A 26,520-nucleotide genomic window follows, 5' to 3' on the forward strand; every position below is an offset into this window, starting at 1 on the left:
GTTTTCTGTAGGCAATTGTTCGGGTGAGACAGGTCTAGTATTGTTTCTATTGTTGTGCTGCTGATGCGCTGTCTGCGGGGATATTTCCTGTGCCGCGTTTGGCTGTGTTTCGGTGTGCTGATCCAAATCGGGCGAGACAGGCGAAGGAGGAATGTGGTGAGACTGTAGTAGTGAAGGTATGGTAATATGTTCTCTTTTTAGATCGGCAAAGCGAAAAGTAGGTAATTTCGAGGAGCTGTTGTTTTGTCGGTGTGAATGAAAATTGTTATGCTTAGACGGTGTTGGTGGTGGTGGTGGTTTAATTGGTGTTGTTGTTGTTATGGTTGTGGTTGTGATAGCGGAGTTGGTCGCGGTTGCGGTTGTGTTTGTGTTTAGAGATAAAAGGGAGGATGCGGATGGGTCCGTTGTTGCTGTAACTGGAAGCGCATAAATTATTAGCGGTGGTCATTCTTACAGAACCTATTGCCGCGCTGCACCAAAAAAAAAAAAAAATTTACTACCATTGCGATTACCGCTAACAAAACGCGGAGAAGGATTGGAGGCAGTAATTGCCTCTTCGGAATCCATTTTCGTCCCAATTTCTTCTTATTAACACAACTTTTTTTTTTTTCACCTTAGAAATTGATGCTGTTACTTGTTAAGCAGGGTCAGCAATGCGCTAGAACTTCAAACTTGCAAGGGCTTCGAACAATGGTGTTTTTTTGCATAAATAACAAAACGATAAGCTCCATGGATTATGTCGAGGGTCGCTGTCCACCTCGGAAACTGCCTATTGGCGTGATACGCGAATAGATCACGACAAAGAAGAAGAACAACCAAGAATTAAAGAAATATATTGTAAATGAGTGACTAGTGGTAAAGATGACCGAGATTTGACTCTGGTACTAAACTCTCAGGAGAAATTCATTAGTTGAATCGGGATCCTCGATCATATTGAGATTTGGCCAGGGTAGGGAGAGAGGTAGAAGGTCGCAGCCCGAGAGTACAGTTTGTGCCAGGGTAATGGGAAGGATAAGGATGGTATGAATGTGGCCCATCGGAAGCTGACCCCATTAACTAACATAACTAAATAACGTACTTTACCTACGTCCCTCTTTGTTGGTCCTCTGATCACTTTTCCTTGATCACTTTTCCTCGATCGCTCTCCTTTCCTTCCCGACTTGGGCTAGGGCGTACTGCTAAGCTATATTATAGACGTGTATAGAGTCGACTCGTAGGTATTCGAGGTCATTATAAGACCGACCTTACTCGTCAGTAAATCGAAATCGCTAATAACCAGACAGGAGGATATGGGATATCACGCATGGCAGCCGAGTGCCACTCAGATGCATGGGTGATCTAATAGACGAGGTCCGTGAGTCTGGGATGGTCCCATATATTGTATCATCCACATACAATATACTCATATGAATACTTAGTGTATGAGTGGTGGTCGGGTCCGTCTGTGCTGCCCTTGGTGATCTCCAACGAAAGGATCTGCAGGGTGTAGAAAACTAGTCCCATTCAGGGGCTTCTCTTAATGAAATCCGCTTACACGTAGATGAGGAATGATTGCGCTGAGTAGTAAAATCTTTCTTCTTTTCCTAGTTAACCTATCTTAAAGTAGACGAATTTTTCGCGTGTATTTTATACAATAAGTTCTCTTACGCTACCTACCTACCTAGGTATTAAGTAGAAAATAGAGTTAGCGGTGTGCATGGAATGCCGAATGACAATTCGAACTTTGAAGCTCGTAGTAGTTTATGCTTAAGACAAAATTTAGCGAACTCGGCGAAAAAAAAATACCAATCATGGCTGACGGTGGAGTACAGTAGGTTTACTGCAACCAACCAAGAATGTCAATTGCTATCTCAGGAGGAGGTTGGACCACTGAGGTTTAGAGCGCGCAAGGTCTTCTTTTTCAAGATTCTAAAACTAGCTTCGTCAAGATAGTCTAGACAAGGAAACGCGCGACGGCCTTAGCTATATTACTTCATTACTCTAGTACGATGTAAGTATAATCAGGGGCGGTTGTTGCCCATAGCGCGACGTGTTTCTACTATGTAGTCCGTGATCAAGATGAAATGATTGGAAGTTATTTGGTTATTTTAAAAATTCGTTACTTCGTACATACAGTATAGAGGCCCACGTATATATACATATCTGTGGAATAACCGGTTATTATATCCAAGTATAACCAAGTATAAGTAAGTCAATATATTAGCGACAGTCTTCGCTTCGGCTAGTTTAATTTCCAATTGACTGGTTATTACTTTCTCTTGAAAACTGAGGCTTCTATCGGACGCCACTCTTATTCAACTTAAGACATGATAGGTTGTGCTAGGTGTGCCGGACGTGTACAGTGTACTATGTCATGTACATCTAGATTACATGTAGATAGTGACGTTAAATTTCGTCTTGCGGAGTCCTGCAAGAAATTGAATAATTGTCTCCTCATAAACCCCCTCAATTTCTGCACGGTCCAAGATGATGTCCAAAAACTGACGAACCAATGTCGTTGATATTAAACCGTATTGGTTGCTAACGGGCCGCAGTGTTGTGGTGTGCTGTGCATTGCATCTCGTGCTGATAAGCACTAACCAACTAATGGCGGTTTGATGCAAGGAATGACCTCGTGGATCATTGCGGGGTCATACTGTGTGTATACTCTGATACTGTCTAAATATTTAAGAGGTAGTTAGGCATCTGAGAAGAGTGTCTTGACGGAGCTCTTTGTCAATTTCTAGGTTACATACTAGGTTAACTCCTTTTCCTTGACCAGTGCTAATGTTCGCTAAGGTCATACCAGGTTCCAGACATCGGATACGCACAATTTCGAAAACAGTAATATCAAGTAATGTCAGAATGTGTAAAAGGGATTATCGGTCAATTTGCCATAGTCGATCATAGTCGTTTGCAGCGGGGAGCCGCAGGGATCCCCAGGCCTCTCAATCGCAAACTGTAATGGCGTGCACCGCAAGCGGAAATACCAGGGCTTGAACCCCTTAGCCTTGACCTTGAAGGAGATCAAACGCTTAGCTAAAGATGTGAGGTCCGTGACAGCACGAGCGTCATCCATCTAATCAAACTTTTACACGATTCAATATGTTTCAGGACCATACAAAAGTTGAGCCTCAGACATCTTTTCTCTTCTCTTCACGTTTCTACGTGCAGATACCTCATAGCTGCCCTATTAGCCAAGCAGTACTGTGCCATGCCTCGAAAAGGTGATTTAGCATATAATATTAGATACTAGGGAAGGTCGGGACGAGTTACCATAATTATTATTAAACCACTAGACAGGGCATTTCGTTTGCTAATCAATTTACTTGAAGCAAGGAGAAATTTAATGTCGGGTCTATATTAACCTCAAACACATAACCAATTCGTTACACAAAGCATCTCTCAACCCGACCAACTGTAATATCAACTTCTTATTCACACCTATAAAAGGGATCTCGCTTTCCAAGACAGTCAAGAATAGAAACCAAACCCGGTCTTGATTCATAGCACATGAGTGGCAGCCATCATCGTGGTCTTTCTAATATTTCTACCGGATCATTGTTATCCGGTCTTTTTAATAGAAATTCCATACTCACGGAATCACGGCTTGGTAATCTTCATACATAAGGGAGTAGTATATTCTACAAGGGATTCGTAAGTTTAATAGGTACCTATACAACTGACTACTAGAGAGCTGGTCAAGGCTTCACATTGCCAAATCCGGGTTTGGCTGCGATAGATGTCATACCTTGAGGTAGTATAAGAGTCAGATGTGAGAACACTAGAACAAATAATTACAATATCAACTACGACTGGACTATTGATAGTTAGGAGCTGAGGTCTTTATTATATATCTCAATGGCACATGAATCTAACGGGAAGCGAATAGTTTTAATTGTTACCAACACTTAGTATTTTAACATACGTGAGCCGCTAGGTACCAAGGTTATACTCGTAATATAGGACGGGAGCACCTCTGTTTGGAGTGTAAGATGTGTAATCTATGCTAAGTTAATATTAGAAAAGGTTACAGCTGTAGCGAAGGCTGTAGGGATGGACAGCGAATGACTCCTTCCCAATAATCACAATTATCACCGTAATAACGCCTTTTAGGCTTAGTTATATTAGATGTTTTGCGTGAAAAGACAGTTTGCTTCCCAGTTTAGGACTAAGCATAAGCATACAGCTCTTCTTATCACTGAACCTTCGTCTCTATTGTGACAGGATCGTAACTATAAACGAAATTTTAGATATATCGAAGACGTCGGGAGTAAGGTGAGATGCACATATGCCGTGTCCAATGAGTGCCTCTTCCCAACATCTGCATATATGAAGTCTCAGTTCCGAATACCAACAACTCGGAGTTACACAATAAGCTGCTAAAAGCTTCAGACACCAATAGATAGTAATGATTTTGTCAAACAGGCAGGCAGGCAGACAGGCAAGTCACAGCTCTAACGTTTCGTTGGCGTTGAACGATGATTAATTCGCATCCGGGATTCTAATAAGGCATGTATAGGTGAGGGATGGCACGGCAACAAGAAGGATCTGCCTAAACGCCAGGTAAACAAACGCTTTTAGCGCCACGGGAAACTGTATATAGGTACTGCGCGGGAAGTATGTTCAAAATAAGCGATCTCCGTCTCTTGTATCCACAGGTAGTGGAAGTTCAGACACGGAGGTTTCAGGTGTACATTAGTTTAAAATAGCGGTGGTAGACCGTCAATTAGGGTTTCGGTGCTACATCACCCGACCGTTAGATCTCTAGATCTGTCAGATTTATCAATGGGAGGTATGAGGCTCTGTTTGATAGGTAGGTACGTAACGACGCCAGGCTTCAAGAGGGAGACTGTTATGGATGCGACCTTTCGGTGAATTACCGAGTTACTTTTAAGCAAACAGTCCTAGTCACTCCCGTTTGGGGGATGTGGATTTCATATTCATGACGGGTATACATCGACTTTCACACCTTACATTCTATTATGCATTTTATTAGCAGATTGCCCACGTGTCTCGACAGGGTTATAAAAGAGTTCTCGAATCACTACGTATTGCGCTCAGCTTTAAATAGTAACAAAGAGACCTTTTTTTATTCTTTTTTGTCAAGGGATATTGATTTCAACCTTTGGTAGGACCGATCAATTGATTGCTGTGGGCACGGAGAAAAGAGAACCAATTGACCGTTCCGTTTTCAAGATGATCTTGTCACACCTCAACTTACCTTAAGAAGATAATCCTACAAACGAGTAGGTAGTATAACTACCTACTCTTCTAATAGTACCTAGTCGTTTGATTTCTAGATTTTTAGGTAAGTCGGCAAATTCCGATACTTAACTGAAAACAGATTTCGGCTAGACGTGACGTACGCATGTTCGATAAATGAGAGGAGTAATAGAGGATGATAGTGGAAACAAATATACCCCAGGCATAATATTAATAAAAAAAAACGTATTTGGTCACTCCGAGTATATCAGGACAGACAGATTATTCCTGATGGTAATTCTGTGATTCTGAAGATTTTGTTACTTTTAACATCTCCCTACTTAGATAGTAAACAATCAAACATTTTACTACCATGCAGATGAATCCATATTCGAGAGCCGCTTGCGGCCCAGATCGCCATCCGCGCATCGTGGAATAGCGCCGCATTTCCACAAAATCCCAAGCCACCAACGCCATTTCCGGGTTATGCTTGGCATAGAAGAAGTGATTGGCGGAGTCGAAATTATCAGCTATGAGGCCAAATTTGGCACTGCCGTTCTGATTGGCCGAGTCTTGGCGCCGACCGAGCTGCAGAGATCTATTAATAGATTAATATTTTTTTAATCCCTGTCTCGGCCAGTGTCTCGTTTCGCAAAGTCCAATACCCCTGTCAATAACAACCATTCAGAAGACCTTGCGCTTTCAACTGTTAGCGGCGTAACAGGTTGCTCGCATATTGTTGACAATCGCAACTCACAAACTCGCATTGGAACTCCGGCCTTCAAAAAAATTGTACAGGTTATAATATAGCGCCAACAGCGAAGGGATGAATGACACCGCGGCTGCGATTATTTAAGGCACATTTTTAGCGCAGACAGTCGGTAGTCGGTAGTCGGTACTGTTGTAATGGCCTATTACTTTATACTGTCTTGCCTGTGTAGCTGCCTTTGGTAGGGAATTATGGAGCTTAAAAGACCCACTAGATTGAGCTTGTTAACGCTTCAGGCCGAGGTCAAGTAGCGAACTTGTTTCAAACACTGCCTTTGTCCATAGTGGCTGTACCCCAGTTCTACTGCCCATGTCGGCCTTGCGCTAAGGCCAAGTGCTCCCTCTAGCGCAATCTCAATCCCATCCCAATCCCCATTCCATTCTTTCTCCTCCCCTCCAAATTCACCCATTCATCAGTCAACACACACAACAATTCCACACAATCCAGCGTCCTCCGTCCTCCACCGCATCCATCCGCCTCTCTCTATCTCTTCTCTACTTACACCCACCCCCGGGTTTTTTCTTCCTAAATCTTTCCCCCCTTGTTCACTTGTTTCGAAAGGCCGCGTGCGAGAGTGCATAGGTACTGGTGTCTGTCTCTCCGAACGCTTGCTCATCTTCCAATTAATTCTATCCTAACGATTTTACCAAATCTCTCTTCGTATCGTACATTACCAGAGACGAACCCGTATCGCCAACCGCCGCACTGCCTACCTGCTACCCGCAAACAATCCATTATTTACGTCTACATGGTACGCAAGGTAGTAGGTAGACTGTGCTAACTTCCTAATGGCTTCCGAATGCTAGCAATTTGAAAAAAACAAAATACACCTACTCTCTCTATTCTACCTTTTTTAATACTTTACGGTACATTTTACTCTTCTTAAGACACTTCATTCATTGTTCTTTCTTGCCTTTTCGGCTTCTAGTGCAGTCTTACGCAGACTTATACTTTCTCCCCTCGACGCAACTACCGGTTGCCTACTCAGTGGTTGTCAATTATTGCGAAAGACGTTATGGGCGTGTGTGTCTCGGTCTAAGTGAGGATTATAAATAGGTGGCCAGACTCAATTTATCTGGTAGTGACAACTGTGAAAGAGACGGAGAAAGCAAATTGAGAGTAAGAAAAAGGATACAGCAGCGCTGTCCTGCACAAAGCACATTCAAAGTCGTTGAACTACGACATCGTTCGTTAACAGGTTGTTAATTGTGGAATTATTTACATTTGTTTGGGCCGATTCACTTGCGACGCGATACCAATCGAACAGTCCAGGCCCTAAATACAGGAAAGGAGAAATAGAATATAAGTGATAAAGAGTAGGAATTCAGGGAAACGATTCGTGGCGTTGTCAAAAATGCCTTCGGCCACCGCTAGACGAATGTACGAGGATCAAATACCCTCATTCATGTCCATATTCGATCCCGAGGCGGACAATAGTATTGACGAAAGAGGATTGGTAACTGTGGTAGACCCTAAGTTGATGGAGATGGACTCGTCGTGTGCACCTGGGCACCTGGCTGGTGGGTTACCACAACAACATGCGTTGTTACGGCCCTTACCGACAGATTCTTCGCACCGTCACCACGACAGCACTTCGACACAAAATTCTGAGTCTGCAGATTCTTCCCCCACAACAACTTTAACAACAGATACTTCTTCACTTTCCGACCCGTCGCCGTCATCTTCTCCTGACTCACCTGTCAATTTAATACCTTTAAATTCTTTTCCAGGTACCAATTTTGGTGGCCTGCCATCCACGATGAACAACCTCACCGTAAATGACCCTAGCATCAGGGAGAGACCAATGACATCTCCTTCCCCGAGACGAGCAAGGAACATGAAAGGTCTGTCTATTCAGCCGCCGTTTGTTAGCTCACTTTCTTCCAATTTGGTATCCGAACCTTCTTCACCTTCCTTCATCAAGCCAAAGATTCCGGCCATGAAGCGAAAACCTAGCCAACTCAGTTTGAAGACTGATTCAAACGGGCTTAATATTCGGCCGACTATTCTCGAAGTTCCGAGCTCGCCCGCTCTCCCACCGATTCTGCAACGCAGATCCTTGAAACACTCGACATCTTCGCCTCATATGCTTTCAGGATTGAAGTCCGCAACTTTTGGTCCGGCTGGTGGCATGACTTTCCCGACTGTTTTTGAGCGCGGCACTTCGGGTTTGTCTGAAGTATTACGCCCGACAAAACAGGGAGGTCATTGCCCAGGTTTCGATACAACTATTCTCGAGGAGGATTCGCCTATTAAGACACAGCTTGCGAATCGTGCTGCGATGGACTTCGAACCCTTCATTGAACCGGAAAATAACGAAGACCAGAAGTCGCCAGGATATCCTGACGGACCTATCGCGATCTATGAAGACAACGTTTATCTCTACTTAGAACCTACTGCGGAGGAAGCATCGAAATTTGACGTGGTAATAAACGTAGCCCGTGAGGTGACCAACCCTTTCCAGGCCACAGGCAAGAATAGCCTAGAGGATTTGAAGATGAGCCAGCTAGAATCGCCTGTCCCCGATACTGCTATGACAAACGACAGTTTCGCAACGGCATTCGAGTATCCTCCATCGGGCGAGGAGACAGAAACACCAACAACGCCAAAGGGAAACTCACTTCTCGAGCCTGAATATATCCATATGCCATGGGATCATAATACGGATATCGCAACGGATCTCATGATGCTTTGCGAGACAATCGAGAAGCGTACAAAGGAAGGAAAGAAGGTTCTTGTTCACTGTCAGCAGGGCGCAAGTCGCTCAGCTAGCTTGATCATTGCCTATGGTATTTACCAAAATCCTGGACTGACTGTCAACGACGCTTACTACGCCGCGCAATCGAAGAGCCGATGGATCAGTCCGAATATGCGACTAATGTACTGCTTACAAGACTTCCAGAAGCAGGTGGGCAAGAAGAGGCACGCCCCTCGATCTGCCGCGGGACCTCGAAGTGGAAGAAGCCCCACAAAGCATCATCGTCTTACACTCTCCGCAAACGCGATTGATGTGCAACCGAAAGAACCAATGACGGCTCCATTACCGGACGAGAAAGAGGGAAGTGTCAATGGCACTAACACAGAACGTGCCCCGAGTCATTCCCGTGGAAAATCCACCCCGAACTTGGAATCGATATCTCCCGGCCCATCGTCAGCTCCATCAAGCTTCTCCTGGTCTGAAAAGGAAGATCCAAAGGATCCTGGCAAACCTGGACGCTTCAACTTTGGGAGCTCACTTGAACCACCTAAGTTCTTCGAACCGACTCCGCAGCCGAGCCAGACATCGTTACTTCGACCGGCTCCGTCATTTTTCAAGCCGCCGCCGTCACCAGGATTCTTCAAACCTCCTCCATCTCCAGGATTTGGTCCCAATGGTCCTTCAAGCTTTGGATTCAGCTTTGATTCCGGCCCTAGTTTTGAACAACGCATGGAAGAGTCAGATAGCGAAAGAGATATACCAGTTGCAATTGTTCCGCCGGATGACGATACCCTTATGTCCCCTAGAGCCGAAATTATGACGGACAATCCTCTACACGACTCATATTCGGAGATGTCAGGCATGAAATTTGTCGAGGTCCCTCCTACACCTAGTGAAGGCCTCTTCTCTCCGCGACAGTCGATGTTTCCGAGAGATCCATTCTACCCGTTTGGACGTCCTACTCAAGTCGCCGATCCGAGAAGCCCTCCTACTAAGGGTGAGACGCCTATCGTTCGATCTATCGACGACGTATTATAGTCCTTCTAACCGTCGCAAATACTTAATGTGATATGCGGCGTATGCTATACGAAATTCACATGCACTCCGAGCCTAAGATTTACTTGGGATGAGCCCATAGTCTTTTTCATTTGTTTACAACTTCAGACCGTCACTTTGTTTTCTTATCAAGTTGTTTATTTTGTTGGAGTGGTTCAGGCAGCACCGGAACGGCGGAATCAAATACCCGGACGGCACAAGTTGCGAGGCCTCTCCTAAAAGGATTGGAGAAGCTCTCGCGCGATTGGTTTTTGCGGCTAGCCATATGGAAAACCCCAATTGGTGGTTTGGAAGGCAAGAAAAATACAAGGGGACGAAGCCAAGGTTGTACGTCGGGGAGTATTATTTGGAATACGGAACGGAACCGGCAAGGAATCAATCTGAGGGCATACGAGGATCCCATCACTACTTTCCGCTTGGACTGGTCTTATTTTGCACTGTCAACTTGACCGGCCAGCTTTTCTTAACAAGGAGATCCAGCACGCGTCGACCGTCCCCGAAGTCAATTGCCCTCTCGTTCTGCCTCTGCTTTCGAGCATATACGAGGCGTATATTCATAAGCCATGACGACTGGAATCGGGATCAGTATAAGCTCGTACCCGAGGGTGCGGACAGAGCAACGAGCAAGCAACGGCGTTCGAGGGAGTCTGGAAAAAAGTAGCTAATTCGGAGGTTGAGGACATAATGGGTCCTCGAACCTCCCCATCTTGTAAATATAATTCACGAATGTCAATGGGAGACGCGCAGCTTGGCGTGTCTCGTTCATAAAACTTCTTGTGTTGGTATTTTTGTATTGAATCAAATGTGAAAGTAATATTGGGTTATTATTCTGGTTGGTTCACGATATCAGGACCTAATGCTCCTGAGTTTTAGATGTGATACGAAGGTCTTGTTTTTTTTTTCAACTAGGATAATAGTCACAGGAGAAAACCATGTTGAAATGCTTTCCATAGGTCTCATACTAGGGTCTCTATTCAACTTACTTACACATACCTGCAAGTACCTAGTTTTATAAGGAATTAAAAAGGGGTCAGATCGGCTCATCTGGAAATATCTATATTCCTCTCTTCTAATGTGCCAAGGCTATCGACGACAAAATTCTCTAGCAAGTGCTTTTTCTTCCCCTTTTTTCCTCTCATAGTTAATATCCGGAGAGTATATACACATCGATATCCTTCTTCTATATACAGACGTATAAGGCAGCGGATACACACCTGCCTGTCTACCTAGGTAACTACCATAACCAACTTATCGACTAACTAAGTCTAGTCTAGTCCAACAAACAAATTCGATCAGCCATGTCGAGACAAAGACAGAGAACACCGAATAGAACAAAAAAGCAGAGAGAGGAGGGGCAATCGCAAAAGAGAATGCGGATATTGGAATAATCACTGCCCTTTCTTCCCCCCGCTCTCTTCAACCGCCCTCCGCTTCGCCGCCTCCTTAGCTAGTTTCTCCTGGCGAGCGATCGCAGCCTCGACGCCGATGCCGCCGAAGACGAGCCCGACGCCGAGGACTTGCATGCGTGTGAGGCGGTGGCCGAAGGCAACCACTGATAGGATCATGGTGAACATTTTGCGCGTGACTGTTACCGTGACTAGGAGGACTGAGGAGAAGGTGGAGAGTGTGTAGACTATTGTTGTTAGTTTTCTGGTACTGGTTCTTGCTGGGTAGAGAAAGGGAGGGGAAAAAATACGTACAGATGAAAACCTGTCCGACGGCACCGCACGCCGCGAACCCCAATACATCAGCCCAGACACCCGGGTGCCGTGCCATGAACCCCAGCGCAGCCTCAAGCTCGCCCGCACCCCCCGCAACATCCACGCCGAGCCACTCGCCGGCCCCGGTGCGCGCAAGCCACGGGCTCAGGACCAAGTACGCAGCGGTAACAGCGGTGCTCATCAAGTTATTCGCACACATCATCTGGGGCCCAGAATACGGCTGGAAGGCGCCGAAGATGTAGTCCTGGGTACTATTCGTAAGGCCGTCAAAGAGGAGATTAATGCCCAGCAGCAACAGGCCCCAAGTGCTATTTCCACCCAGCCCAGCGCCACTGCTTTTCTTATGACTCTTGCCCGAGTGCAGCGTGAAAACTGCAACGCCAGCGGTGACGGCGGCCACGACTAGGTACTTGTACAGCGGGTACCGGCGGCGGAAGACGGTGACGTGGAGCAGCATTACCGGAAGCAGCTTGCAGCTCTTGGCGAGCAGGAAGGTGATGTAGTCGATGTGGGCGAGACTGGCGTAGCCGAAGGGGCTGGCGAGGGAGCTGGTGAGGGCGACGAGGAGGAGGGGTCCGAGAATGCGGCGCGAGGGGATGATGGGCGGGATGGCGTGTCCGCGCGGCGTGCTGGCATAGAGGTAGATAGCTCCCGTCGTCGCGGCGAAGAGCGACTGGATCGTGTTCAGGAACACCGGGTACTTGAACACTTCGGTCGCGCCAGGTGCGCCGTGGGGTGTCGTCGTGAGTTTCTCTTGGAGGTAGGCCCATGTGAGGCTGCAAAGGTGAAAAGCAATAAGTTAGTCTTATGTTATACCGATATATTATACCATATCCATATCCATATCTATATCCATATCCATCTTAATACTTACAAGGACCCGTAGATACCAGCAACAGCAACCACCAACTGCGCTACACCCGCGTCCTTCTTCGACGACGCCAGCGCGGGAGCTGCTTTGGTAGCAACGCCATTAGACCGTACTGCTACATCGCTATCATTCTTCTTTGGTGTTGAATTCTGATGCGAGATATACTCTGACGAAGTCTGTCTCTCGATAGGTTTAGCTTGCTTAACACGCGCCATGATATCTGTAATATTGATATCTGTAATACTATAGAGGTATGTATCTATTCACGAAACCTCAGAATAGAATAAACGAGTGTGAGAGAAGTGAAAATGCTGTAAACAATTGACTTAGCTATCATTCAAGTTAGCTGACTATTGAATCTACGAAACATTCCATAACTCTTGAGAAATGTGCAAAAGACCCTTAAAATATAAAATAGGTGATGAGAGAGAGTTGGTAGTAACGAGCTTAACACATCAGCGGCTGATGACAGATTGGCCACTTAGCACCTGCACTTAGGACTTACCTAGGTACCACATGAGCTAAATACGAAGTACCGTACCTAAAAGTAGAATAACGGCAGAATTATACCGAATTATACCGAATCCGCTAGGCGGTGTAGCCCGGCCCCCCTCCCCCTGCACTACATCTTCCACTAATAGGTACCTACCTATGCATATATGTATACTTGCCTATAGTATATGTCGATTGCATGATCACCACATGGACAGAAGATAAAAAACTATAATATACCTGCTTGAATGCTACGCTTAATAGTCTCCTTTTGCGTCAAAGACTAATCACCTTTTTACTAAGCCACATTAAATCGTATTCAACGCACAGCTAACTAGGCATGAATAAGGTAACCATGCACATGGAGGTTTTTTTTGGTCAAGTTTCCTTTGTCTACTGCTAGATACTCCTTATCTAGACATCTTAGAACATCTCAACTCATCCCTCGTCAATCAACTTCAAGGAAGGAATGTTTACTGGCTAAAGCACAATGTCGGTCCAATGCTGCTCCCCTTTTTTTTTCAACGTCATGAAGGATCACTTGTAAACTAGCCACCGCCATTCTTATGCTTTGCTTTCCGATACGTTGGCCATAATAATAGTATTGTTGATCTTCGAAGTACGCTTACTATCTTGCTAGACGACCACCCACCTGGGTAACACCATCTCCCAGAAGCCATCATGCCGGCTCCATGTGGAAAGTGAGTACTATAGCCTAGACGTATTCGAGGTACAGTATGATTGGGGTTTCTTCCATGTTTTCTGACGTTAGGAAAGTGAGATATGATCGAGGGGTAATTCGTGTTGTAGATTAGAGGATAAAGAAGTGGGTAATCTTAGCACTGTGACAAGACGAGGGTCGACGAATCGCCTAAGAGATGGAGAGGTTACTGATTATGGCCGATGCGCGTGTGTAGAAGCATTGGATTAGGTCGTATCTAGTACGCCGGGCGGAAGTCGATACAACAAGGATGCTGACGCATGGGGACGGATGTGTCAAGTGAATAAGAGCTCTGCGAGGTCTCGCGCAGCACCCAGCCTGGGTATCGAAGTTCGAAATTGAGGTGTCGAGTGGTTGCCGGGAGTCTGCCGTGCATCAGGTGTGAGGACATGCGCCCATAAAGGTGATGATTTCTTCGGGAAAATATTAAGGAAAGGGGGTTTGTGACAAGGCAATAATGAAGTTTGCCTCTGGGTAAGGAGAAAATCGTCATGTCATATCATAGGAACCGTCCCAAAAACAAGGGACGTCAGCCTTGCGGCAAGTCAAATCTGAAGTGCCCCTTCAAAATGCAGGGTACGTCGCGAAATCAGACCCAGCAATAGAAATATTCCAGATAGATGAGTAGGTTCCTGGCCTCTCTGCGATGGCCATCGCATCCCATAATAGCGAGATGAGCGATTACTCGGCGGGTTGCGATTGGCTACGGCGCATCTTCTCTGCCTCGAGATTCTCGTAGAGAAGGAACAGCGCAGATTCGTTGGCTTTCGCAGTTCCCATTATGGTGAACATTCGCTCGCCAGTTTCGTCGTGAGGTGCCTGTGATATTTTCAGTCGTTAAGCCTTAATAATATAGTTAGGTTGGTCTTACCTTGGCAATAGAAATGCGGGCGCCAGAAGTCTTGCGGATCTCGCTAATCTTGCTTCCGGCACGTCCAATGATGCATCCAACCATATCTGCGGGGATGCTAATGTTCTGAGTCTGGATCTCTTCTCCATTCTCATCGTGCGTTGGCGGTCCACGGGTGGCCGCATCAGAGTCTGATCGCCGATTGTATGGACGCACGCCCCCATTGCTAAAGTCGGCACCGTTTCCAGTTCGCATCACACGAGTGCCGCCGTAATCGCCTCTACTGGACGAGTTGTTGTACGCTACCCCGCCAGTGTTGGAAGCACCACCAAGGGACCCCGCACCGCCGGGCGCGGTTCGAACGACAGGATTGTAGAGTACAGTACCGGTGCCACGCTGCCAGTCATCGACTAAGCACTTGCAGATTTCCCAGACAGCTCGCTGAATGCCGTCGGGTGTTCCCTGCAACTCGACGATTCTCTCGGTCGATTGCGGTAGCATTTCCTTCTGCGCGACCATGCGCACGCTGGAGACGTCTTGGATGTGCTTGATCTTTAGACCTGCTCTGCCAATGATGGTACCCATCTGATTGTGGGAGATGAGTAACTTGATTTCTTGACGGTCGGGTTGTACATTAGTGGCGCGCTGCGAATAGTAAGTGATCGGGGGACGCTCACGATGTGTTCCGCTGCTCTGTATAACACCTCCCATTCCCACCGAGGGAGCGCCTTCCAACAACGCGCGAGCGACGATGGAGTATGCTCTGGAAATGGAATCGCAGCCACCCGAAATGGTCAGAACACGGTCATGCACGCCTTGCACAACCTTGCTCACGCCGGCCTTGACCCCGGTTTCATCCCGCAGGTCGGCGACATTCTTACCTCCCTTACCGATTATGACTCCAGCTTCTTTGGAGGAGACGATGGCGCGAAGCGTTAGTTGTGCTACAGCATATTCCTCGTCAGTCTTAGGTGCGGGCTCGCCATCCGGGCCTAAGCGAGGCTCGTTCTCATCGAGCTTCAGATCGCCCATGGATAGCGACGGCAGATCGTTACCATTCGGCGAGAGAGCGTCTTGAGCAACAGACATGTTGACGGATAGGTTGTGTATGACGATGTTAGTTTGGGGTGGTATTTGCTATGTCAGCCGCGTCTGACTGGGCGGTTTGATCCGAGTTAATTAGGAACTAGCAGCTACCAGTGTCTCCTTGAAGAGCTATGGGTGCGCAGGAGATCTTGTTGGCTGACGCTGAATGGGGGCGGGTGTACGTAGAAAAAGTGGCACAGGAGTGGATTGCTGTAGGCTCCAGATCTGGTGGTAAAGGACGGGCTGCACGCAGTTAGCTCTGATAAGCTGTGTGTTGCTGCGGGGAAGGTATCTGTGAATGGTCATGTATGGGAAGGATGCGAGGCTCAGAAGAGGAAAGAGGGCCAAGAAACGGTTGAAACGAGATTAACAAACAGATCTTATCTCGTCAGAGGCTGTTGCATCTGCACGATTTTGGCATGTGGTTGTAGAAAATAGAAATAAAAATACAGCCAATGCAGAACCATTAGGAAGAAAGGGTAAGTTATTATGCGAAACTGGGGCTTGAATAGGCGGGGCACTGCATACTTGACTGACCTTCCGCTGCTGTGTCTGTGCTTGCGCAGTATGTCTTCAAAGAAATTCTTGCGTTCTAGCCGGGTCTGGTTGGTTTTGCGGGGTGGAAAGGTTTTTTTTTTTCCTTTGCCTTTTTTTCCCCTCTACTATTCTTCTCGCTTGTTTCCCTACCTAGGGTCTTGCTATCACAATCCACGCGAGAACGGGGACTTTTTGGATTTTTAGATGGAGACAGGGACTGCAGTCGACGGTTGGGTCTCGGCAGGCCGGCCAAGGTGGCCTAGTAAGTTATGTAGGTAGGTAACGGTGCGTTTGACCGGGGTTGGATAAGCGGTAATGGGTCCTAAATAAGGAAAAAAGACCAATTGCGACAACTAGTACTGTATGTACCAGCGTGGGCTGTGTCTCTGATGAAAGAAGTTGGTTGGTCCAGATAGGACAAAGAAGAGTGAAGGGGGCGTTCGAATGTATGGGAGGAATTTAGTGGTTGAGGGGTGAGAGAACGAAAACGACGAGGAGGATGAGGATGGAGAGAGGGGAAGGAGTTTGATAGAAGTGAGGTTACGGAAAAGGTTGTGCGTATGGTGGGAGGGTTGGTGAGGAGGAGATAGACGAGTTGAATTTTGGTCGAGGCGAGAAAAGGTACGGAGAAAGAAGTAAGTGGGAGACTGGGAAGTGGGATTGAAAGAAAGAACCTAGAGGCGTAGGCAACTAAGAGGTAATAGGCCTAAGAGGTAAGAGGTAAGAGGTATGGAAGTTTCGACTACTATTATGTATTGGTAGATGACAATTTAGGACAAGGTTGGGTGCAGCAGGCACGTTCTTGCATCGGTAGTACTATCCAGCTAGTACCAATACAATAGTTGACCTAACGTACATACCTCATACGGTTCACGGTTCACGGTTCATCATAGGCTTAGATAGAGAAGGTACATTCCCACAACTCTATTTTGCGGGTTATCACCTACACGCGTATCCTACATACATGTATCTAAACATAACCTTAGGTACTTAAAATGCATACGGCATCTTTCATCCCTTTCTTACTTGCCTAATTTATATAAGTTAGGTAGTCACCAATACAATCAGACCAAAGCACCTACACCTAAGCGTATGTAACTAATGACGTAATGACACCTTGTTGACAGCAGCAAGCCTCATAAAGATGATATGCAAGAATAAATAGGCTTCTTTTAAGTAGATATCGCTCACTAAAACTTAAAGATGCTTCTAATAGTTAACTAGTTTGTAGATTAGCATAAGTACCTAAACCATGCCACCTGCAGAATGGAAGAGACGTGGGGAGTTCGGATAGAGAAAGAGGGGTTCCTTATGTAAATCCCTGGCATTACGTACTTACACTATTCACGTACATTCGATAAGTAGGCAAAAGTAGGCTTGGGTCTGATGTGTTAACTAGCTGATTCCGGTAACTATGTAGTTATCCAAGTAGCCTATGTTATTCCCGGTAAGAGTTAAAAAGAAACATTCCAGGGGAGGTTCACTTAAGACGAAAAAAATAAATAAATAACAAATCTGTTGATATTTGTTGGTTCAAGTCTCATGATCGAGTTTCAATGCGCATAATCGGAGTCTTCCGTATCTGAGTACCAGTTGTAAACGACCTAAACCTTAGTACCTGGACTAATGAAAGTTTATACTGCACTCAGGTAAAAAGCACGATAGGTACAAGCACGGGTGTAGAGACGCACGCTTCCATTTATGTACATACATGCATTTCTCCACTTTTGGTTTGAACGCCTCACTTTAATTCACTTAGCGATTGATTGTTTCTTCATCGCTTTTACCACTTAGTTACATTACTACATACCACCAACTATGGCAACATTTTCCGATAGGCTTTCCTATTTTTTCAAGTGGCTAGCAACTGACCTAAAGGGATTGGTAATGAGTATTAGTTTTAAAACATGATTATTTTAAGTTAACTACCTAGTTATATATCGTAACTTGAATATGGGTCTCTGTATAAGTCGACGCTATGTCATGTTTTTCCCTTTGGATATTTATTTGGACACATTTAGTTTACTTTCAACCTCTATCACCATATATCTAACGATTTATCCTTCTTCGTAGAAGCCTAGTGGAAATAAAACCGCCTATTAATTTGTAGACTCGTTAATCATCCTACACGTAAGAAGAGTATATCTTGTTTGTAAGACAGCGTGGGATATTATAGGATATTTAAAATTCCTATCACAACCTTTACCTATGTAGCTCCTGTCGAGGTCTCTACCAAGATACGAATATCTGCCTGCCATGTAAATCTATAGTCAGTGTACCTCAATCGGATCGTATATCAGGCATGTTTCTCCAACAAATACTCGATTCTCGCAACCCCGCGGTATCAAGCATAGCAATCTATTTCTCTCTTATAATAATTAATTAAATATAGGTGTTGAATTTCATTTCCTCTCTAGAAAGTGTAATGCTACATTGGTATCCTTGTCGTGCCGCTGGTATTATAGGAGGGAGTCGGTAGCAACGCATTATCAGTGATTAGCATCGAGATTCTTGTAGTCTAGTATCACAAGCCGAACCGAAACATCCGCGACGAGTGAGATGATTAATATACCACTATAAGGTGTTATGGTAGTTAAATCCTCCTATTTATGCAATAAGCCTCGATATGTTACAGAAAAGGGGGACATAACTTGGGACACATTGGCTATGAAAAACTATTTCAGATGCAGGCCCCTAAGTCCCTCACGACTTGAATTTACCGTGTGTGGATTAGGAAATAATAATTAACTTCTGTAATCTGTATAGACGTGTATGTGTCAAGCCCCAATCCCGGCAACATGAAGTTGGCTGTGTGACAGTACCAACCGAAACAAATACAACAATGGCCTCCGCATCTCGGACCCATCGTTCCAATTGTAAGGCACGGTTCAATCCTCCATAATGAAACTGTTTAAGTTCTTGATGTCACCTAATAAGGGGGTGAACCGTGTGGTATTGGTTCCAGAACCACAGCGTAATGGTAGCCCTAAGGCGAATCATATGGCTCGCCTACTTTTTTTGACATGCAAGTCGGAACTCATACCGCTTTACGGTTGGTCCTCCGCACGAATCGAGAAATACCTAGGTTAGGACAATGCTGAAATTCGAAGAACCCTTGTAACCAAGTGTCTTTCTCATCGAATCATTGAATGTCAGCCTTATATGGTAGGCGAGACTAGAACTTGAGAACATTGGTTAGAGGCTTAAGAAATCATTTCCTTCTAGTTTATTAAGGTACACTATTCATAGTTTGTTATTCACATCCTCGAAAGACACATTGTATATTTGTATATCAGGTACACGAGGCGTTATTCGTTTATCGATCAAAACCCCGAGATCAACCCGGGGCTCACTAGCAAATCAATTCGGGTTGCTCACTAATTTCTTGCGAGTAGGTCCGCAAAGAATAAGCCGCCAGATGCATATGTTGTGTGACTCGATCCTGCACGATTCCTAGGGCGGCAAAAGCGGGCAACGAGTTTACATGAGAAAGAGGCCGGTTAGACGTGTCATAAATAACAGCATGCTCATGAGGTTCCATTCTGCTGGACTGGTCATACCCCCCATCCAACGTGGCAATTAACGAGGCATCTCGAGTTGCCGGAGGAGAAAGCCACGAGGAGCTGTTTGCTATGAGGCATGTTACTAAGAAAGAACTCTAGAGCGAGCCCCTTTGTCCACAAACCATTAATTGGTCTGCCATAAAACGATTGAAGATAACTATTTGTTGTCTGTTGAGTGGTAGTGACTCCTGAATTTGATCATGACATTGCGTACTTGGAGATGTTGGCATACGGCTGTTGCTGTGCAGCTTACGATCATAAAGTAACACCACGACAACCCTATGTAGTTGATGTATTATCCACTTTCCGGTACTACTTAGGGGCGATGACTCGAAAAGCAACGGTAATTGCCAGAGGGTATCCAGCAGTGGAGGGTTAAATCGTGGAGATAGGCGGACATCCAGTGTTTGATTATTGTAATCGATTTTGATACTGATGGTATTGGTTAAAAGGATAAGAGCTTGTCTGCTCTAGTATTTATTCGTAGTGTTGATCTCGACATACGAGTGGCTGTTGTCGGTGAAGCGTGAGGCTCATCTTTGTCGTAGGGCATTCTCATGTTGTAACCAGAATCTCTTGCATGCTAGGTGCCCCCAATGGTCAACCCACCATTCACCGAAGCTATCTTCGACCTCGTAATCGACTTTTGGTACTCTTTCATTGCGTTTCAGGCCACAGATAATGCACGATTTAGGGGCAGTTGGTACCATCTTCTCTGTATGAACCTGCATTGATTCCGAGATTTCCGGAATCTTCAGTTGCTCTGTCTTGTTCTTGATTGACGAATTAGCAGCAGCAACTGCAGACCGAAGACGGCCTATTTGTTCCTTCCAATTAGTTACGACGTCAGCTACTTCGCGGTCTTCACGTGCCGCTTGTGCCTTATCTACGCCAGCGAGCTTCATTCCTTTGCTTCCCGCGGCTGATATGGACATCCTCTGCGCGAGAAACTTGTCTCTATGCCACCTTAGCTTGCGACCGGCGATAATACGCGCCAGAACCGTCGCTAGAGCTAGATAGCCCTTGAGAAATTCGACCGTCTTTGGATCTGATAGAATGCGATTTTTTACAGAAAAAGGTTGTCCGCTAACAGGTTTATACAGTAACGTGTTTGCTTGAGTGAATAATTCCGGGAATACTGACAATAATACTGATGGAGGAGGCACATTAGTTGGCGGTAAGTCTTCGCTCGGCTCAGTAGTCTGCTTGTCAACATTGGTATCGACGGGGTTCCAATCCCAAGACGAGCTCTGGGGCTTGGACACTATCGGTGGTACCCGAGTAGTGGTTGGTTTAAGCTGAGCCGGCTCTATTGAGTTCCAATCCCAATCTGAATTGGTCTTAGTGTTGGACTTTGTTTGCTCATCAGGAAAGTCCTCAAATGCGCCCCAATCATCGCCTAGCCCATCGCTCCCCGCAGATTTCTGGGCGTCAAGGGTCGGCCATGCAGTCGCTGGCGACGTTTTCGGATCATTCGTGTGTGACTTTTCTACTATCGGCGTAGCAACAGCAAGCCCGGGAAAGGGATTTCTCTCTTGGAATGACGGGGATCGTGGCGCTTGTGGATAAGAAACGGACCCGGTCAAATTCAAAGGTGAAAGCATTTGAGCGGCATGTGGCTTGGTAGTCTTTGGAGGCGAATATGAATCAATTGATAAGAGGTCCGGCGCTGCTTGCACAGGAGAGACAACAGTTTCGAATTCTCCGAAATCCTCGTCGTCTCCCCCTTCGTTCTGCTCTCCACCGAAGTCATCGGCATCGAATAAGACACTTGAATTTGAATTGGAGGCTTTCTTTGAAGTTCCCGAAGAAGCCGTCGTATTGGATATTGTCTTAACTTGCTTAGATGCAGTTTGCGCTGGTGATGATCCGCCTGTTTTACCCTTTGATATAGCTAAATTATTAAGGTCGAGTAGATTATTCGTCATAAGATCTATCGTCGATGCCCGTACAACTCTTGTCCGTTGTGATGTCGGATTCCGCGGCTCCTTAGTTGTTGGAATCGACAGAGAAGTCGATGCCGCTGGGGGGATAGGTGGCTGATTCGCACTTTCTGCGACCTCAAACTCACCCCAGCCATCGTCATCATCGTCTTGTTCTTTGAGGTTTGACTGACTAGGTTGTAATGGGGTGTCTACCCATGTATTTATACCTAAGGGCTGTTGAGTATTCTGCAGCTGGCTACTCCACCGGGCTGATCCGTTGTTCCATGGCTGAGATGCGGAGCTTATATGCTGTCTCGTACTATTGGTAGTACTCGTTACACTGCCGACCCCGAAGGAAAAAGGATCCGATGCAAATGAGGAAGCCTGAACGGAGGTCTTCGGCTGATGCCCTTTGGAGGGAGCCTCCGAGGCGTCCTCGAAGGCAGCAAAGAGATCTGCGGACATGTCACATAGACGCTAAGGCTGATTAATTAATAGATTCCATATGTACAACTAGAATAGACACATTTCGTGCTATGTTCGTTATGCCGGGAATAAAGAAAAAAAAAAAAGGTAAAGAAAGTATCGGTGTTGAGGCTGAACCCGAGAAACGGGGTCGGTTTAAGCGGACTTGATCGGTGGCAGGGATTCCGGCAAGCTTTCGGGTAGAAAATGCACTAACCGAAAATAGTAGGTACCACTTTTTTTATAGATCATACCCAGTTTAAGTACCTAAGTACCTTGTATAGGTATATCATGTAATAAACAGGTACTAAATTTAAAGGTCTTAAAGATTCAAATTTTTAGAATTAGTTTTAAGCAGCCCAAAAAAATCTACCTTAACTCCTATATATGATATTTTTTATGTAGTTGTTACTATTCTTGAATATAAATTCTGTTAAAGCGGTAAGAGAACTGTACCGATGTAATAATTTAGGCATCTAAGGTACCTATGCTAAGAATATGTATCTTCCCCTTGTTAGTCTTATAAGCGGATTCTATATAGGTTAGGTAGTCATGTCAGATCGATCCTTGTAGCATGGCACGATAATCAACCGCGCAGTAAACTCCGTGATGCTTCGGACAATTTTATAGGCTCTCATATAAAAAACTGTATACGTTTGTGTAAGCCGGTAGCATCTATACATATGCATCTATATACTTACCTACTAGGTAGACTCCCTTAGAAAAGTATACCAAGGTCCATCGACCCCCAAAATAATGCCTACTCTAAAAGAGGTAGGCCAATGGGTAACGTTCTTTTTATCCAAAGGCAAGGCTTACTAACGCAAGATGGAACATACAGGCACTTGGCCCCGATGAAGATTGGTCTGGGCTGAAGGACGCAAAAGTGAGACGAAAGTTACAAAACAGACTAAACGTCCGCGCACATCGTAAGTAACTTACATAGGGTAGTCTCATCTCAGCGCTCGTCCTAAACGTTGCTAGGGAGACGAAAGGCCTTGCTATCAAAAGCGAAAACCCGGACCCATCCTAACACGACAGGCACAGCAGAGCAATTTCATTACCTAGAGAGTAATGGATGTAATACACAAAGTGAGACTAATTCCTTGGCCGTTAAGTTCTCGAAGCTACAGTGGCATGATGCCTCTAGAGATCAAGCAACTATATTTCCACTTACACTGGACCACTTAATACCCTTGGTACAATATAACTTTATCCGTGGCGTCTTAACCAACATGGCAATTCTAGGCCTTCAGGACGCCTTCGCTCCAGAGTGTTCTCGACACTGGGTCAATATGATACTCTTCCCAGCTCCATCTACCATCCCTGAATCTCTTCAGCAAACAGAACTGCAACGAAACACGCCACACGAGCCATGGATTGATCTCATACCAGACAAGCAAATGCGTGATAACGCAATACTAGCAGCAGGATATCTCACGAAGAAGGATGTTGAAGTAGCTGTGACAGGTTCCATTTCCGGAACAGCAAACATGCTGGAGCTAAATGGGTTGATAGCTTGGGACGATCCTTGGCGAGCCGAGGGGTGGGAACTAACAGAAGGATTCATAAAAGACTTCCCATTCCTTGTGAAAGATTGCTGGGACATGCTCGAGTCTACTAATCGATGGCGGGCATTGCGGGATGAAGAACCTTTAGTCATTGAATTATAAGGTCATATTACATCTCCACTCGAATGTAGAATATGTATATTTAACCCTTGACCCATCTCTAACTCAGTTTTAAGACGTCTGTGAGATCAATAAACCGTATAAGTGATAGGTTAAATGGTACATGTACATGAGGTACATAACATGCCATGTATTTGTACCTATTTATATTGCTTTAGCGGTGCATTAACTTAGGTACCTATCTAGCGTCAAAGCAACTAAGGCTGACGTAACATACAAAATCGACTTAATCGCGGGGCTTCGGGGCTTTGATTCTTATCAAACCGCCACCTCCAACTCTCTTAACGGCTGTCAGCTGGCAGCCAGTCTTTCCCAACTTCAGACTGGACTTCAGACCAGTCTCTCTCCCTTAGCCTTTCTCCAACTAGCATATATCAATTATCATAATAGATAAACCGAATAGGTAGGCTAGAGAAATCATAATGAGATCTTTGGTCGAGTCGACGTAAGTTCAAATTCAAATGTTTCCCATCAGATACTGTTCTCAGCTGATCTCGCCGTAGCACACGATGGCAAGAGACTCTGAAGCATAGCACCAGTCTTGCAGATCTGCAACGAGCCGTCAAGGACAACGGCCCGAGAAGCCCCTGCATTTCGGGATGTAGGTCTATCTGCTGGAAGGTTCGTTGCTCTTAGAACCGAATACCCTGAGCGGAATTGACCCGAGACAACTCAGGTCTTCTTACTCACCCAGTCTACTAATATCGTGGATTGGTCCCACGACATTTCCGAGTCACGAACCACATACTCATATCTAAGAGACCATTTCTTAAAATATATAAAGCACCCCGAGCATCTTACAGCTGATTCCGTCGACCCCTTGGCAGATGATGCCGATGTAAGAGGGCCTCTCAAAACGATGAACCTAGATTATTAGTATTGACTTGAGTTAGTCACCTTGGAATACCCTCCGTAATGATCAGACACTTAGGGCTGAGATTCTTCAAGATGTTCAACGCCTGCCGGACGAGCCGTTCTACCACCAGCCTGAGATACAAACACTCATCCTGGATGTCCTTTTCGTCTATTGTAAACTTAATCCAGGCATAGGCGGGTATCGTCAGGGTATGCATGAGCTTTTGGCTCCAATTGTCTATACCGTAGAACAAGATGCTATAGACCCGGGCGATATCGCTTCAAGCGATTCAGTCGACCCAATAATGCTGGAAATCTTAGACGCTTCATTTATTGAACACGACGCATTCGCTCTTTTCTCAAAGGTCATGGACCGTGCAAGGTCATTCTATGAAGTTACCGAGTCAGCAACAAATGCGCCGCTCACAACATTTGATCAACAGTCTACCACATCCTCTATTGTCGAGAAAAGCCAGTATATACATGAAGTTTGTCTGTTCAAAGTAGACCCCGAACTCTCAACTCACCTTAAGAATATTGAAATTTTACCGCAGGTTTTCTTAATGTAAGCTACTCGTTCATTCCTTTAACCCCCCTTATGTAAAGTAAATATTGTTACTAACAAGTACCACACTTTATTATAGCCGCTGGATTCGTCTCTTATTTAGTCGCGAATTTCCCTTCAACCAGATGCTCGTGCTTTGGGATACCCTCTTCTCCGTGGATCCGTCATTTAGACTGATAGACTTGGTTTGCACAGCGATGTTGATCAGAATTCGATGGGACTGTAAGACCCTAGCCTTTTACCCCCTATGATTATATTCTAATGCTTAATAGTACTCAATGCGGACTATACCGTTGCGTTACAATTGCTACTCAAATATCCACCCCCGCAGCAATCACATGGTCCACATACTTTCATCGACGACGCAGTTTATCTTAGAGCGCATCTAGACTCAGCCGGAGGCTCTACGCTCATAACAAAGTATACCGGAAGATCTCCTTCACCTTTAGGAGCTAAATACGAAGCATCTACACCTAAGGTGTCAGCTTCAAACATACGGCGGAAGTTAGCTGGTGCTAGATCACCTTTATCACCCGCTCGCTTCAAGCCACCGCAGGGTGGTATGGAGGCATTGCTACAAGGTGCGGCTAAGGGCGTACTCGAGAGGGGAGAGAAGCTCGGCATTAATCAAGCAGTACGCGACGCGATGTTAGAGATACGCCGTAACGTTCAAGAAGCTAGAACCTCTATGAAGGCGGGTAGGGATCTCTTAGGCGAACCAGGCTCGAGCACGACGGTACGAGCCGTCGCGATGCTAGATCGAAGAAATAGGCGCCTGGCAGCATTACTTGACGAGCCTCTCACCAGTGTGAAGAGTCTTGCAAGTTCCGATCTAGAAGATAAGCGGAAATGCTTAGATGCTCTCGAGATTGCTGCTGCGAAGATACAATTCATTAAAATATACCTAGAAGATTCTACCTTGGATCTTCCAGACGACGAAGAGCCAGTGTCGTCGATATCATCAGATACACCCGGCGGCGACGAAAAACTCGATCCCGAGCCTCTAAGCCAGGCGGTTGCAGCAATATCTCTCGGCGCCCCAGCCCAAGCCCAAGCAATATATCCTCAAAATCCCGAGAACACAAAACCATTGTCAACCAAGTCGTCCCTACCGGATCCGGATATAATTAACATAGATAATGATCCATTAGGCTCTGGGGCACCAGCAGCGTCGATAGTAGAGAAGAAGCTAGAACGTCCCCAGCCTCCTATCCCTACACGGTCTACCCTAGCACAATCCTCCTTCTCCTGGATGCTGGAACCCGACGCCGCGCCATCATCTTCCTCTCCCTCCATATTCCCTTCAAACCTACCACCTATAGAGTCCTCGCACCGCAAGAGGCCGTCTGCGAACGCTAGCCGCGAGCGCACTGCGTTCCTGTTTGGCGAGGTTGCTGCCGACGAGGCTGGAAATGCCGTGCTGCCGGGGGATATCTTTGGTATGGAGGAGATACGGAAGGGGAAGAGTTAA

General features: G+C 45.8%; 6 protein-coding genes across 6 annotated transcripts; 3 read left to right on the forward strand and 3 right to left on the reverse strand.

The window, feature by feature from the left end:
• Positions 1-7,307: 7,307 nt before the first annotated feature.
• On the forward strand, positions 7,308-9,689 carry GL218_01601 (Tyrosine-protein phosphatase pmp1; the record flags this gene model as incomplete). Its single annotated transcript, XM_033578076.1, has 1 exon — positions 7,308-9,689. The coding sequence occupies one exon, from the start codon at positions 7,308-7,310 to the stop codon at positions 9,687-9,689; it is 2,382 nt and encodes a 793-aa protein (XP_033438109.1).
• Positions 9,690-11,095: 1,406 nt separating this feature from the next.
• GL218_01602 (UDP-galactose transporter like protein 1) lies at positions 11,096-12,514 on the reverse strand (the record flags this gene model as incomplete). The annotated part of the gene is made up of 3 exons (XM_033578077.1): positions 11,096-11,340; positions 11,408-12,204; positions 12,303-12,514. The coding sequence occupies 3 exons, from the start codon at positions 12,512-12,514 to the stop codon at positions 11,096-11,098; spliced, it is 1,254 nt and encodes a 417-aa protein (XP_033438112.1).
• Positions 12,515-14,193: 1,679 nt separating this feature from the next.
• Positions 14,194-15,451, reverse strand: GL218_01603 (RNA-binding protein rnc1; the record flags this gene model as incomplete). The annotated part of the gene is made up of 2 exons (XM_033578078.1): positions 14,194-14,331; positions 14,384-15,451. 2 exons carry the CDS (start codon positions 15,449-15,451, stop codon positions 14,194-14,196), a joined length of 1,206 nt encoding a protein of 401 aa, XP_033438111.1.
• Positions 15,452-20,081: 4,630 nt separating this feature from the next.
• Positions 20,082-21,938, reverse strand: GL218_01604 (uncharacterized protein; the record flags this gene model as incomplete). The annotated part of the gene is made up of 1 exon (XM_033578079.1): positions 20,082-21,938. One exon carries the CDS (start codon positions 21,936-21,938, stop codon positions 20,082-20,084), a length of 1,857 nt encoding a protein of 618 aa, XP_033438106.1.
• Positions 21,939-23,173: 1,235 nt separating this feature from the next.
• On the forward strand, positions 23,174-23,611 carry GL218_01605 (uncharacterized protein; the record flags this gene model as incomplete). The annotated part of the gene is made up of 1 exon (XM_033578080.1): positions 23,174-23,611. The coding sequence occupies one exon, from the start codon at positions 23,174-23,176 to the stop codon at positions 23,609-23,611; it is 438 nt and encodes a 145-aa protein (XP_033438105.1).
• A 440-nt stretch (positions 23,612-24,051) lies between these two features.
• GL218_01606 (TBC1 domain family member 5) lies at positions 24,052-26,520 on the forward strand (the record flags this gene model as incomplete). Its single annotated transcript, XM_033578081.1, has 6 exons — positions 24,052-24,074; positions 24,133-24,250; positions 24,306-24,467; positions 24,523-25,049; positions 25,129-25,271; positions 25,322-26,520. 6 exons carry the CDS (start codon positions 24,052-24,054, stop codon positions 26,518-26,520), a joined length of 2,172 nt encoding a protein of 723 aa, XP_033438108.1.

Source organism: Daldinia childiae (assembly GCF_008694065.1).
Source record: "Daldinia childiae strain JS-1345 chromosome Unknown Scaffold2, whole genome shotgun sequence".
Classification (NCBI taxonomy): Eukaryota; Fungi; Ascomycota; class Sordariomycetes; order Xylariales; family Hypoxylaceae; genus Daldinia; species Daldinia childiae.